General features: G+C 47.7%; 1 protein-coding gene, 1 non-coding gene and 1 pseudogene across 2 annotated transcripts; all 3 read left to right on the top strand.

Moving 5' to 3' along the window:
• Positions 1-4,588: 4,588 nt before the first annotated feature.
• On the top strand, positions 4,589-5,152 carry LOC124674180 (annotated as a pseudogene).
• A 5,721-nt stretch (positions 5,153-10,873) lies between these two features.
• Positions 10,874-13,221, top strand: LOC124677604 (kinetochore protein SPC24 homolog). Its single transcript, XM_047213576.1, has 5 exons — positions 10,874-11,197; positions 11,627-11,768; positions 11,858-11,959; positions 12,458-12,531; positions 12,690-13,221. The coding sequence occupies exons 1-5, from the start codon at positions 11,017-11,019 to the stop codon at positions 12,785-12,787; spliced, it is 597 nt and encodes a 198-aa protein (XP_047069532.1). The 5' UTR covers positions 10,874-11,016; the 3' UTR covers positions 12,788-13,221.
• A 448-nt stretch (positions 13,222-13,669) lies between these two features.
• On the top strand, positions 13,670-13,742 carry TRNAA-CGC. The gene has a single exon. It is a non-coding gene; the product is annotated as a tRNA-Ala (tRNA).
• The last annotated feature ends 645 nt before the right edge of the window (positions 13,743-14,387 follow it).

Below are 14,387 nucleotides of genomic sequence, written 5' to 3'. Positions count from 1 at the left end.
CTTTCTGGAACAAATGTTGCTGAAATTGGGTTTTTCTCAGAGATGGGTTCAGATTGTCATGAGGTGCATACAAACAGCCCGCTTCTCGGTCAAGCTCAATGGGGGTATTTCGGAGCGTTTCGCTCCCACAAGAGGACTCAGGCAGGGAGACCCACTCTCACCCTACCTATTTCTCTTTTGTGTGGAAGGTTTCTCGGCGCTTCTGCGGCAGGCGCAGCGGGCCAAGCAAATTGAGGGTGTGGCGTTTGGAGGCACAATGGCCCAAAGATCACTCATTTGCTGTTCGCCGATGATAGCATTGTCTTCTTGGAGGCAAGTGAGTCAAATCTGATTGCTCTCCACGGCATTCTACAAACGTATGAGGCGAGTTCAGGTCAGCGGGTGAATCTCCAGAAGTCGTCTATTTTCTTTGGAAAAGGGTGTGATGAGCAGAGGAGAAACGAGCTGAAGGATGTGATCAATATTTCATGTGAAGCTCTCTCTGAAAAGTACCTGGGCCTTCCGACTGTGGTTGGGCGCTCGAAGGATGGGGCTTTTAAGCATATTACTGATAGATCCTGGAGTAAGGTACACGGATGGAAGGGGCAGGGTTTATCGATGGAGGGGAAGGAAACTCTTATTAAATCTGTCCTGCAGGCCGTGCCAACTTATCCTATGGGGTGTTTTAGGCTGTCCAAGAAGATGTGCAAGAACCTGAAGGCTATCTCATCTCGATTTTGGTGGGGGGCAGTGGATGGAAAGCGTAAAGTCCACTGGATTGGGTGGAATAAAATGTGCGTCACAAAAAGAGAGGTGGTATGGGTTTTAGAAATTTTGAGGTTTTCAATCAAGCCCTCCTCGCCAAGCAAGCTTGGAGAATTGTCACAAATCCTACTTCGTTGTGCTCTAGAGTTCTAAGTGCAAGATACCTGAAGAAGGGGAGTTTTCTGACTGCAGAATGCCCCAAAGCTGGTTCTTTTACATGGCGCAGTATCCTGCATGGTAGGGACTTACTGAGAGAGGGAATTATTTGGCGCATTGGAGATGGCTCTTCAGTCAAGGTATGGGAGGATAACTGGATTCCTAGGTCGAGGCTGAAAAGACCACTGGGTCTAAGGCCGAATAAGGAGGTTACTTTGGTCAAGGAGTTACTACTACCAGATGGGGGAGGCTGGGATGAGGTGAAGCTTAACGAGCTGTTTTTTGAAGGAGATGTCGCGGACATTTTGAACATTCCCGTTGGTTGTGCCGGCACAGGTGACTATATCGCATGGAATTACACCAAGAACGGGCTGTTCACGGTCAAGTCGGCGTATCATTTGAAAATGCAGCAAAACGCTCCCCAGGTGGGTACCTCGCTCTCCACCGATGAGCATAGGGGATGGCTTGCTTTGTGGTCTGCTAACGTCCCGGGGAAGGCGAAGATTCATGTATGGAGACTTATCAAGAATGGACTTGCGGTGGGCGAAGAGCTACAACGGCGGCAAATCAAGGAGGGGGTCCGGTGTGTTGTCTGTGACCGGGTGGAGTCCTTGATTCACCGGTTCTGGTGCTGTCCTCATTCGCTCGAGACTTGGGAGTGTGTCAGGGCGCTTACTGGTCTGAGATATCGCGGTCCATCGTCAAGACTTGGGCGACCAGAGGATCTACACTGGTGGATGCTCGAATGGATAGCAGGGCTTGATGAGAAAGAGCTAGAGATAGCAATCATGGTGATTTACCAAATGTGGCTGGCCAGAAATGAAGCTAGGGAGGAGGCCAAGATCGATAATCCGCTTTCCATTGCCAAGCGTTCTCTTCATCTTGTGGAGGAGTGGCTGGCGATCAAGCAAAATCCAGTGTCTGAGGCACATCGAGGGAGTGAGCAGTGGAGCACTCCTGATGTGGGTTGGCATAAGGCTAATGCGGATGGGGCTTTCTCGGAGGATTCAATGGAGGGTGGATGCGGTGTGGTTTTAAGGAATCACCATGGTGAGTTCGTGGCAGGAGCTAACCGTTTTTTGCCATCTACCTTGGATCCAGAGAGAGCGGAAATTTTGGCGTGTAAACTAGCTATCACTTTGGCCAAGGACAAAGGAATCACCAAGATTTGTCTGGAGTCTGATTGCCTGGGTGCTATATCAAAGCTTCGAAGCAACGACAAGGACCGGTCTATACACGGGCCTCTCGTCGAGGAGATCAAGTATCTGCTGAAGAGTTTTGATGATTTCTCTATTAGGCATGTTCGTCGAGTGTGTAACAATGTTGCACATGTCTTAGCTAAGGATTGCTGCATTAATAAGTGTTGTAACACCTGGTTGGATGATCCACCAGAGATGATTGTGAACCTGTTGGCACAAGAGGTTGCCGTTTCAGTTTAATATAAATGCAGCGAAGGTTTTTCTCAAAAAAAAAAAAAGTTGAATTTTTGGGCACCACAAAAAAGCCCAAGCATCAAATTACTGGTATAATCAAAATAAAAAAGTTCATCCCATTTGTGCATAAACAAAAGCAGTAATTGCTACAAGAATATGATCCGCATGGGAGAAGAAAAGGAGGGTTGCAGCGAGATGCCCCTGGTGGATGCGGACGGTGAGAAGGTGGCGACGAGCCCTGCTGGTCCTGTGCGACTGGCGAGGCACCAGTATGAGGAGGAGGGCCGCGGCGAGCGCTGCTTGGCCTCGGAGCACCCGACTGGAGAGGTGCCAGAGCGGGTTGGGGATAAGCTCTTCCTTATCCAGAGCGACTGCCGAATAGCAAGGGGCCACGGTGATACCTCAATCTGCCCAGGCGCTGGGAAGAGGGCTCCGGCGAGGCTTTGTTCTGCCGGCAAGAGGAGGCATCGGGGTGTGGGTCTGCGAAAAAACTAAAAGGAGTAAGCAGCAGCGGCTCATGGGGAAGAGGAGGGGACGACCGGAGGAGCACGAAGGGCGGCGCCGCGGCGGCGTTGATTTGGGAGAAGAGACGACAGGGAGAGAGCAAAATATCTCGCGTCCGTCCGGAAGTGGAGGGCCCCGCTTGACTTAATAAAATTGGAGATTGGGTGAGAATGTGAGATACATACCGCTACGGAAAGGGAATACGATTCTACGAGAGATGCAGCGGGGAGCAGTAATGCTACACCTACAAAATTTGTTTACGGATTAGTCTTACGGAAGTGACATGATTCAGCACGATTGGAGAGTCCACAACAGTTGGTCCGATTTTCTCGCTTCCAGATTCACGGCCGATTGCCACATCAGCCCGTAAATCCGTCCGTAGCAGATTTTGCCCGTAAGTCTAGCATTTTCGAGCGGGGAGTGGGTACCAACCGCACAGATCTTGAATCGATTGGATGGTGGATGCTTGTTCGGTACCTACCGACGCCGGTAAAAACGAGTTTTCAGGTGGTCACCGTGCTCCGAGAGAATAACCAACGCTTTATGACCGGGCTGGGTACTGCGCAACACATACTTGAGTAAGACCGGCCACGCAGGACACTCACCGCAGCGGTGGCGTCCTTGCTCGGCGACGCGGCGGCGCAAGGCTCGGGTGTGGTGGTATACTGGTGGGCGCCGTAGTTTGATGAGCTGGAGCACGATGCGGCTTTGGCACTCGTGACCCACTTAGGGTGGAGCTCAACTTGCTCAACGGTGGAGCCACGAGAAGTCCGATGCACAACGATCAACTGTGGGATACCGAGCTTGTTTGCAAGTACGTCCGGGTTGGGATCCTCCTGCGGGTCATGGGAGGAACGCGGGATGTCACGCCGGTGGCCGCCATCCACCCAGACGGCCATCAACATCATCGGCGGCCAGCAGTTCAACGATGCAAGAGCATGGCATGGTAGTGGGGATTCCTTGATTTAGGAATATGTAATGGCGGGGAACGATGTAGTGGGCCCGATTCAGTGTCATGTATCAAAATACGGTTGTAATCTGTAGTTCAGACCGTATCTGGACCAGTGGATTGAGATCACAGACTGTTTTAGCGCATTTTCTGAGTTTAAGGACTGGTTTAGACATAGCCATCAAGTTCGTGAACCGTAGATGGATTTCACTCATGTTTGGCCAACTATTTGGCAAGGATCTGTGAGTGGGAAAGGTAGGCATTCATTGGCGGCCAAAATATTTGCTACAGACTAAACAATAACCAAAACTTTAAACTTTATGAGCAACCATTCTTTTTGGCAAGGGTATTTGGGAACCAAACCAAATGCACCCGTAGCCTGATTTGTGGTAGTTCTGATGCAGAATGTTTGCCTGAAGTCCATCATCTGTGGGCCGCTAATTTAAACATTAAACTGTCTCACATTTATGAGTCTTAATTAAAACATTGGACAGTAGTACATTTATGACAAATTACGCCAAAACTATGCCGTAAGGCATTTCTCTAATTTTTGCTGTTTATTACGACCAAGACGCGTTTGTCGTGGCACTTGATCATTGTTTGTCAATTCATTAAGAAGATCCATATATAGCGAAGATACAGCTATATCGCAAAATTTGATCTCCCATTTACTCTCTTTGCTCACGAGATCCTATAGTACGAGTACTACATAAACCCACCAAAAGCCTCAAGATATGCCTCATCTCCATACAGGAAGCCAGCCGAAACTTCGCAATCCCATCAAACCATCGAACCAAAAAAAATGGCAGCAAGGCTTCTCATCCCCCTCCTCGTCGTCCTCCTTGCCGGCTCCCACGCGGCGCTCGCCAACTCCACCGTCGAGCAGACGTGCGCGAACGCGACGAAGGGATCGGAACGCAGGGATCTGGACGCCTTCTGCGTGACGACGCTCCAGGCGGCGCCGGGGAGCGCCACCGCGGACGCCCACGGGCTGGCCGTGATCGCCACGAACCTGACGCTGGCCAACTACACGGCGGCGGTGGCCACGATCAAGGCCCTGCAGCGGCGCGGGGGCTGAACGGACGGGCAGCTGGCGGCGCTGGCGACGTGCCGGCAGCGGTACATCGAGGCGCTGAACGTGGTGCACAGCGCCGTCCACGCGCTGGCCACGGGGCGGAAGCAGGCGTACGTGGCTGACATGGGCGCCGTCAGGAGGGCCGCCACCGACTGCGACGACGCGTTTGCCGGCGCGCGTGGCGCCGCGGCCGCGGCCGCGGATAAGGAGGATGAGTCGCCGCTGGGCAAGGTGAACGCCGACGCCGTGGACCTGACCACCGTGGCCATGCTGATCGTGATCTCGTTGTAGCGAGCAGGATGCGTACTGCCGTGCCCAGTCCGACAGTGTAAGTCAGATCAGCAAATGGATCGGTCGATGGAGAAGAAAATAACAAATGCGTGTTCGACTTTTTTTTTTTGCCGTTAGAATTCTTGTTTGATGTCTTTGAGATCTAGCCGCTATGCCTCCTCCTTCACGCTGCCCGTGATTTCACTTGTTTCTGCCATGAAGTTCGTATTTGATATGTCCGATTTAGCTGTTCCTTCATGCTGCCCGTGAAAGAGAGGCCCCGGCTACTCCTTGGTAACCTGACAAGTTCCAACTGGACGCAACGCGAAGCTTTTCAGGCGACGGAGCCAGAAGAGCAGCCTACAGGCCCGCATCCCCGTGAAGCTAAATACCAACGCTGCGCGCTGCATTTCTGCAAGCCAATTTTGTCATCTTCCACCGCCATTCTGTCTTCGCTTGGTTTTTAGTGGACAATACATATCCATTCATCGTTATGGGTGCTTCCAGCAAATAGTTGCCATTATGTCAGGTTTAATCAATAATCATCCATACATGACAACCAAAATCTAATGAACAAGCAGACCTGTCTACATTACGGGCATCCCAGATTGCTTCCCTAAGTTCTCTTCCCTCGTGAACAAGGTGCAATGCACACAGCTCCGTGTCGTCGTATAACTCAATATTGGCATTCCAGCAACATTCTTCAGCGCATTAGCACAATGTGATGCGAATTTGAGGCCATTATGTTCCCCATCTTCCGCAAGGATGAACGCCGCGTGCCAAACCTTCCTACACAGTCAGAAGCCAAAGCAAAAGCGCACAAGGAAGTACCGCAAATTCAGATTTTTGTTAGGAGGACTTTTTTTTGTACTAATGATTTTAGGGAATTGATCTCTTTTTTTTTTTTGCGAGGAGCGAGTGATGTGGATATGGGGTTAGCGACGCTTGAGCAAAAGCAGCTCCCAAACTTCATTTTAAGCTTAAACCGGGAGAGAGAGTTCCCACCTAAATATAATGCATCAAAAGAGTGTTACAAGATCAGGTGCTTGTTCACCCTTGCAGGCTAACATTGGCCATGATACATGTTTTTCCTGCAGCAGAAGAGAGATATAGAAGACGAATCGAGCCTACTAGCACGATAATCCCTATCAAGCCTACTAGCACAACAAGTAGCCAGTGACACCACAACGGTTTTGTTCCACCGTAGATCAACACGGGCGATCAGATCCGGATCGACACGGACTAGGGGCGTGCGAGTGCTGCCCACTGCCGGTGTCGATTCCCAGGAGGCCGAGCTAAGTATGCCGAGAGACGGCTGGAGTAGCAGGCCTACCGTTAGAGCCCGAAGCACGCCTTGCTCCATGGTGGAGGTCGGTGGTCGATTGGGAGGGATTTTCTGGGTGGATGGTGGGCTCGCGAGGTGAAAATTGTACTCCGCGGCCGTCCGCTGGGGATGGCCTCCTCTGGTGGTGGCGGGGGAGCTGGGTGCGGGAGACGATGGTTTTGCGGTGGTGGCGCAGACACCTCTGAGTCGTGTGGGCTACCTGAAGGCGGCTAGGGTTTTCGCAGCTCCCAATTTGCGTTTTGGAGGCTTGACTTGGGGATAGTGGGCAGACCGTAATACCGTCTATGGTTCAAGGGTTTTTTCGGACGAAAACTCAATGCTCCAACGCCTAATGGGTGCCGTAACCCTCTTGCGGGTGCATATGTGAGCACATTATTCACGTGTGGGCTCCGTGTGAAGTTTTTTTTTACCGCCTGGCCTGGCCAACGGTAGATCATTGTGTCGTTACGCTCTTGGGGGCGTCGGCGTGGAGCTCCATTATCATTCTGGCTTTTCCGCTGTCGTGGCAAGCAAGTCTTGGTTATTCTTGTACTTTCTGTTTTTTTTTATCTCCGATTTGCTATGTAAGAGGGTCTCCTCATTATCTCCTATCGGCCGTGTGTGGCTTTACTTATAAAGATAGACAAAATCATGTTTCAAGTTTTTTATTTATTTTGAGAATCTAAGAATCGATATTTGATTACTTCCTCACTCAAGAAATAAGTGAATCAGATATAGATAGTGCGAACCTAGACAAATTTGACGCACTTATTTGTTTATTTCTAGGTGGAGGGTGTATTTTTTTGAGACACGGGAGGGAAATGGGGAGGTCCGTTTCACCGACCTGGTCGGTACGGAACTGCTACCGCACAGCCCCTGGCCGTACGTGGGCTTGGCCCACGGTGGTGGTTACTTCAGTTTGAGTTTGGATCAGATTGCATAGATACGATCGTGGCTGGACTCTGTTCCTATCGTCTGCTTTTCTCTTATGTTCCTCCTCTGTGTTGGTGCACATATCTAAACTTTTTTTTTAACAGAATATTTTAGAATTTGAATAATTTTCAAATTTTCAAATTTTCGTATATAAATATATTTACATTTAAACATTTTAAAAAATTTAAAAAATGTAAACTTATTTTCTTGAAAATCTAAACATTTTTAGAATTTGAATATTTCTAAAATTTGTTTTTTCTTCAAATTTGAACGTTTTTAAATTTAAACAATTTTCGAATGTGAACATTATTTTTGAATTTAAAAAGTTTTTGATCGTGAACATATTTTGAATTTGAACAATTTTTGATCGTGAACATATTTTAATTTTAACAGTTTTCGGATGTGAACATTTTTCGAATTCGAACAATTTTCAAAATCTTAATATTTTAGAATCTGGACAGTTTTTTAGAAAAATTAACATTTTTCGAATCTGAAAAAAAGAGAGAAAAAAACGAGAAAACTGAGAAGAAAAGGAAGAAAACAAGGAAAAAGGAAAACCAAATGAAGAAAACGAAGAAACGTGAAGAAAAATCGCGAACTGGGCCGGGCCCATACTATGTAGGGGGGAGGGGTGCGGTGCTGGTTAACCACCGACCTCGTCGGCATATAGGATTTGCCGCGCGGCCCCATAGAGACCTAACTGGGCAAGTTAGTGAAATTAGAGCCCAAATTAGTCATTTTCCTAAACGCTCCAATTCTTCACTTGGGGCACGTTTGGTTGCCTGGGCCGATTTCTTGCATGCCCGCGCCAGCAAGATGGGGCGCATTGCGCGTTGCGAATGGGCCCTGGGCCACTTTCCGCCGGTCGTTTGGTAGCCTGTGAGCCCTTTTGCGCGCCGGAGAAGGAACCCATGCCCCATCATTTGGTTGCCCGTTTCCAGCCCATCTTGCACGCAGGAAAACATGAATGTGTTGTTTGGTTGCTTAAATCACAAGTCCATATCCTTACCACAATTCAAATATGGTGAGATTACCATGCCATGGCATCACATACGATCAGAGACCACTCAGAAGAACAAAATCCTGACGATCACCACGATGAGGAAGGCAATGATGTAATCTTTCACCCGGCAGGGACGTACCTCCGGCGGTGCTCCTTGTAGAGCATGTACTTCCTCCGGCGGTAGCTGTGCTAATGGCACTGCCTCATCGATGGCATGATCTTCCTGCAGCTCCTCTTCCAGGAAGCTCAGATACTCTTGCTGTGCCTCCTCCAATGTTGCATATCCTCGGTAGCTATTGTTGGAGTAGCCATTGACCTGATCTTGATAGACTCTCCATGAGCTGTAGATTCCTCGAACCCGCCCGCGAAACACGACATACCACTAGCATGGCAAAAGAAGAAGTTAGCAATCACAACAACGAAGCAATTCAGACATGAGCAATAGAACAAGACAAGTGTTGACAGCAAATCTGAAACTAACAGGGGCATGCATATCATTCCAAAAGTCAATCAGAAGTTTGTCCTACACTACCGTGGTGTCGTCCTACCACCACAACAAAAGTGGGTGTCTCATCCTAACACCACAAAGTTCAGCATGACCTGAGGGGTTAGTATATACCACCTCATAATACTTACAAAAGGGGGCCAAATGTTTTTCATCCTAGCTACTGCCAGAATATACATCATCATCATCACCATCTCCATGCATGCAACCTTGATCCACCACCTCAAGGGCACCACTAGTTCTTGCCGTGGTACTTGCCAAGGTAGTTCCTCAGCCAGAGGACGTGGTGTGGCTCTGAGAAGCCGACGAAGCTGGATCCCTGGGCCTTGTGGTCGACGAGGTGGCTGAGGGCGACCATCAGATCATTCTCGGTGAAGCCAAGCATGTCCATTGGGTGGCGAGGCCGAAGGAGAAGATGGTGTGCATCTCATCGTAGTTGGCGATGAGCACATTAAGGAATACCGCGTCCTTTGGGTGATCCTACGATATGAAGGGACAAACATGTTAGCTCATCTCGTGGCTGATCAAGACAGTTAGTGAGGACGACTAAGTTAGTGAGGTGCTCACCGCGACGTGACCGCAGTAGTGCTCACCCTCAAGGACGATGCATTTGGTGTCCTCGCACCACTGAGCACCGCTTAGATCGCGGAGCCTGCTAATGGTGAGCTACCTCTACCTCCACTTCCTCAGGTGGTTGTACACCTGAGTGGAGCAGACGGTCACACTACAGTGCTCAGCTAGGCCCTTCGCCACAGTATTGAGATGGACTTCCTTGAAGCCTTTGTTAGTTCTCACTCCGCTCTGGATCAAGCCGCACATCTTCTCCAACACGAAGCTGGACATGAAAGGAAGCCATTTTATGGTGGCATTTCTTTCCTGCCCGGTCTTCAACAAGGCCCTCTCCACTTCCCTGCGGTTCTTGTTCTTCTTAGAGGTGGCCAGCCTAGCCGCCACCTCTGCCGCTACCTGAGCCACCAGGTTAGACACCGGCAGAGGGGTGACCTTGGACTCAAATGTGGGCTGCGAATCGGGAACTTGGGAAGGGATCTGAGAGTCCTCAACGCAGATAAGTGTCTGGCTAAACTCATCGCAAAAAGAGTCCTACAGACATCGTATTACAACCTAAATCAGACAAGCAGTTCATTGCAACGGTGAACCTCACAAAGCTACTGCAAAATCATGGCAGATGAGCAAATTTTTGACTAACCCCTGCTACAAGAACAAACTCTAGGCAAGATCATGGCAGGTGAGGACATTTTGGACTAACCCCTGGTTCAAGAACAAACCCTAGGCAAGATCATGGTAGTAGCATACGGAAATGTCGAATCCTAGCAAGATCATGGCAGGTGAACACATTTTGGACTAACCCCTGCTACAAGACCAAACCCTAGGCAAGATCTGACAAGTGCTAACCTAGATCTAAGCATCACCGCGGAACGGGGATAAGGGATGGCTTACAGTCATGGCCGGAGGTGAAGATGCGCTGGACCAGGAGGTAGCCCAGATGTACTCGCCGCCGCCGCTGCAACCGTCGGCCACCGGAGATGCGTAAGCCTCTTACCTGCTTGCCGACGGGAGGAGGAGCTCGAAATTTGGTGGGGGGGACAGTGGAGGAGGGGGTAGAAATAGGCCATGGCGAGCGGCGGGAGGTGACGGAATCCTTCCCGCTCCCCTTTTCGCTTTTCACCGATGCGCACCGCAGCTCCCGCCATCTCCATTCTCGTCTCCACCCGTGTGCCGAAGATTCCACTTTGCATCAGCGGGCGTGGAGATTTGCCTGCACCGCTGGAAACTGCCGAACCGGATGTTCCTCCAGAGCCTGACCCGACACTACTTTAAGAAGCGGTTCCTGCAACAACGCGGCTCGACCCAGGCAACCAAACGCCGAAAATTGTTATCCTGATGCGAGCCAAGGTGGATGCGAGCAACCAAACGCGCCCTTGTACACGAGGACGAGCCGCATCCAAATCAAAATCGAAAAGACCACCCGCTCCTCGCCCTCCCGGAAGCAGCGGCGGCGCCTGAACGTCGGCGACCTACGGAGCCCAATCCATCTCCCGTCACCAGTTCTCGGCCCGTGAGAAGCGAGATAGGTTTAGGGTTTCGCGGGCGCCTCTCCGATGGCGGCAGATGCCGGTAGGCGGGTGGAGGTAGCCAACCTCCTTTCCCTCGGCGACGACCTCATCGGGGTGCTCCTCGACACAAAGGACGGCGAATCCCTCGGGCAGGCCGGCGAAAGGGCGTTGATGCTGCGCTCCGCCTGCCGCTCCGAGTCCGGCGACCTCGAGCTCCAAGTGAAAGGTCCGTTCTCCCCGTCTCTGTTGAGATTCGGATTCATGTCATGTTCGGAACCCCTCGTATGCTGAAAACGGTTTGAGTACTCAAGTTCGGTGCGGAAATTTGAGAGTAATGTACTATATACTACTAGTAATTTGAGCATGTGTGGTTGTGAATCCTGCATAAAAGGGTTGATTTTAGAACAGAAACCATCGCATGTCACAATTTTATGACCAGAGTTAATATATCATCTAGTAGTAATTTAATTAGCATTACAACACCTGCATACCAAAGGGCTGACGAAACACTTCACATTCATTCATTCAAGCACCTGGTATGCAAGAAAAATAATAAACACTCGGTTACTTTTACAGAAGTTGTCTTGCAGCAAACTTAGTGATTGACTGTTTTAGTATTTCACACTAAAAATGCCATGCTTCGTTTGCTCAACAGAGTATCAGGAGAAGATAAACTCTTGCAAGGAAAAGATAGACAAAGCGAAGTCTGAAACAGTTACTGATGAAGAACTGAACACGCTGCAAAATGAGATGGAAGAGAAGCTCCAGAGCGAGCAACAACTTCGCCAAGAATTAAGATAAGTTCTTTACTTCAGCATCCATAATTCCGTATCATCTGAAGTGGTATATCAAGTTAGATTGCTAATACAGTTTACGTTGTCAACACGGCACTAAGTGGTGAGCTTGATAACCTAGACCTTCAAAGGGCTTCAATAGAAGAAAGGAAGGATGCTGTCAAAAAGAAGGAGAAAGACTTGCTCAAGGCACAGTAAGTAGAGATTCGTTCTCTCTGTGACTGAGTATATTTTGTTTCCTCAAACACACATACCATCAGCAAGAATACTATTTTGATGACGAAACTATTCAGAAACTCTCTTATGTGCAAAACTGGCTGTAATGTACTATACCTAGCAGTACCATTATGCTGTCCATCCGTCCATTGCAATAGAAAATTTGATGTAGTAGTGTGGTTGATATTCATCATATTATAAGATACACCAACTCAAAATCGATACTTATAGTTCGTTACAAAATTTTGATTTTTGGATAATGCTATTGCTGCCTTGTGTTTCCTCTGACATATTTTGCCATTGAATTGCTACCATTTCCTTACCTTTCTCGTGCAAAGTTTGGTAACTTGCTTAAAAACTGCTTGAAATTTATATGAATGCTGCCAACTAATTCAATATGAGATTAGATTAGGCACTGTCGCTTTTACTGGTTGCCCTGTTTATCAGTTCAATTGACTGGCTACCTTTTTGTGCAGAAGTATGCTTTCCATGTGTGTGTCAGTTACGAATATAATGCCAAATTTTGAAGACCGGGATAAGATTTCTGGATGTATCCTTTCAATATGTTACTGTTTCGACTCACTTTTTTTCCTAGTCAAGGAAGTGCACCAGTTTCTGCTACTCTGCCTTCTCTTTGGACTTCATTACAGAGTATTGCTTTTGTCTTATAGTGAACAAAACTTGTGTGGAGTCCTTAGCCTTTATCAGATATTGTTGACAAGAACAAGAAGAAGCTAGATAAGTTCGAGTTTGAGAAGACAATGCCACCAGTCGAGATCTGTGACAAGCTTTGGAAAGTGGTTTAGGGCCTGCTACCTGCAGATCGTAGCCACTGTACACTAGCAGCAATTGCCACTGTACCCCGCCTGCCAAGATGGGAAGAATGTGACTCGCCCAGTTGCTTCAGATGACTTAGTTAGTTGTGTGGCATCCTGTTCTTCATATCTTGCTGTCGATCTGGATTGGATTTGATGCACTTGTATTTTGCTTACGTTGGTTTGAGAAGCTAAATCTCCCTAATACTAGAACTTGCTACTCCGTGCTGTGTATCTTAGGGCCCCTGTGCAATGTGTAAGTTGTTATGTTTGCCCTTGTATATCTGTTGGATGGTTTTAACATTCTCTTACATTGCTGCTCATCCACGTGTTTGTGGAATGATGTTAAACTTGTGTGATCCTTGTCTATGGATGTGCGTAACGTGTAATGCCAACTGAAATGTCATGTGACATGTCCATATTGTGCCGTCTTCTCTTATTCTGTCAAGAACTTAATATAACGTGCAAGCTCTTATCGAATGCTATCTCTGTCAAGGAATTTGTCTAATCATATGTAGATTATGTGAATTGATATCTTTAGTTTTGTATCGAAAACACGTCTCAGTTGTGTTGATATAGTGCCAGATAATCGACAAGCCAAAGTTAATTCTAGAAAAATGTGCTTATATATGAGGAAGGATGGAATATGGTACTGTATAGAAGAGCATTGAAGCCCAGGTGGTCAGCGACTGTTATTGGAATGGTCAGCAGAAGCACAATTTGATTCACGTGATGTCGGGATCACCTTCTCGTACCCGGAAACCTGAAGCTCATCGGCCATCTGAATTTACCAGTTTACAGCTGCAGGATGCAGAGTCGACTCCAATCGCAATTTAAGAATTGATTACAGCACTTTGGCACAGTTTCCAAGAAGGGGACGTAGCTCATATGGTAGAGCGCTCGCTTCGCATGCGAGAGGCACGGGGTTCGATTCCCCGCGTCTCCATTTTTTCTTCGTCTCTCTAATATTTCAGTGTTGTTTTGCTAAGAACAATTCTCATGCCCTACATATACTCTGGCAATGCTCCATAACAGTTGTTAAGATTAAACACGTAAATAGGGCTGCTGCGAAACTCACAAACGAATGATTTTACAGTAGTAAAATTTATAAAATGTAATGTCCATCTCCACTAATATGAAAAGATCCGTTGGCAGTTCTTCTAATCAATCAATGATGGAAATGGTCAAAATCAACAATTTTGAAACACAAAGTTTTGAACACATTTTTTCTATCTATGGTGCAGATAGTAAAAATTACTAAGTCATAATAAAAGTCTATTGCACTTAAAATTATTAAGTTAATAAGTCGATTTCGTACATGTTGAGTAATCCTCTTTCTGATTTGTCCATGTGATAATTATATTTAGTTCACCAATTATTCGACGACTTCTAAATAAATTCATGAACAAAAGCAACATTTTGTTAACACTGAACCATTCGGATCTGAAAAAAAAAGCATACAGGTTCTTTTTACCAAATAGGAATGAGATCAAAGAAAAATCTGTACAAATCAAAGGCACAAGAGGACCGAGAGAAAACCAAAAAAAAAAAAAATACTACAGTATGTCAAGAGAACCAGACGAGGACGACT

The sequence above is a fragment of the Lolium rigidum genome, chromosome 7 (assembly GCF_022539505.1).
Source record: "Lolium rigidum isolate FL_2022 chromosome 7, APGP_CSIRO_Lrig_0.1, whole genome shotgun sequence".
In the NCBI taxonomy this organism is placed as follows: domain Eukaryota; kingdom Viridiplantae; phylum Streptophyta; class Magnoliopsida; order Poales; family Poaceae; genus Lolium; species Lolium rigidum.
The sequence above is the reverse complement of the archived record's forward strand: the minus strand, read 5'-3'. Positions and strand labels throughout refer to the sequence as shown.

Excerpts from the sequence above, each read along its gene's own strand:
- LOC124677604 (XM_047213576.1), top strand. The coding sequence starts at position 11,017 with ATGGCGGCAGATGCCGGTAGGCGGGTGGAGGTAGCCAACCTCCTTTCC. Across the intron at positions 11,198-11,626 it reads CCTCGAGCTCCAAGTGAAAG|AGTATCAGGAGAAGATAAAC; the intron begins GTCCGTTCTCCC and ends TTTGCTCAACAG. Across the intron at positions 11,960-12,457 it reads AAAGACTTGCTCAAGGCACA|AAGTATGCTTTCCATGTGTG; the intron begins GTAAGTAGAGAT and ends CTTTTTGTGCAG.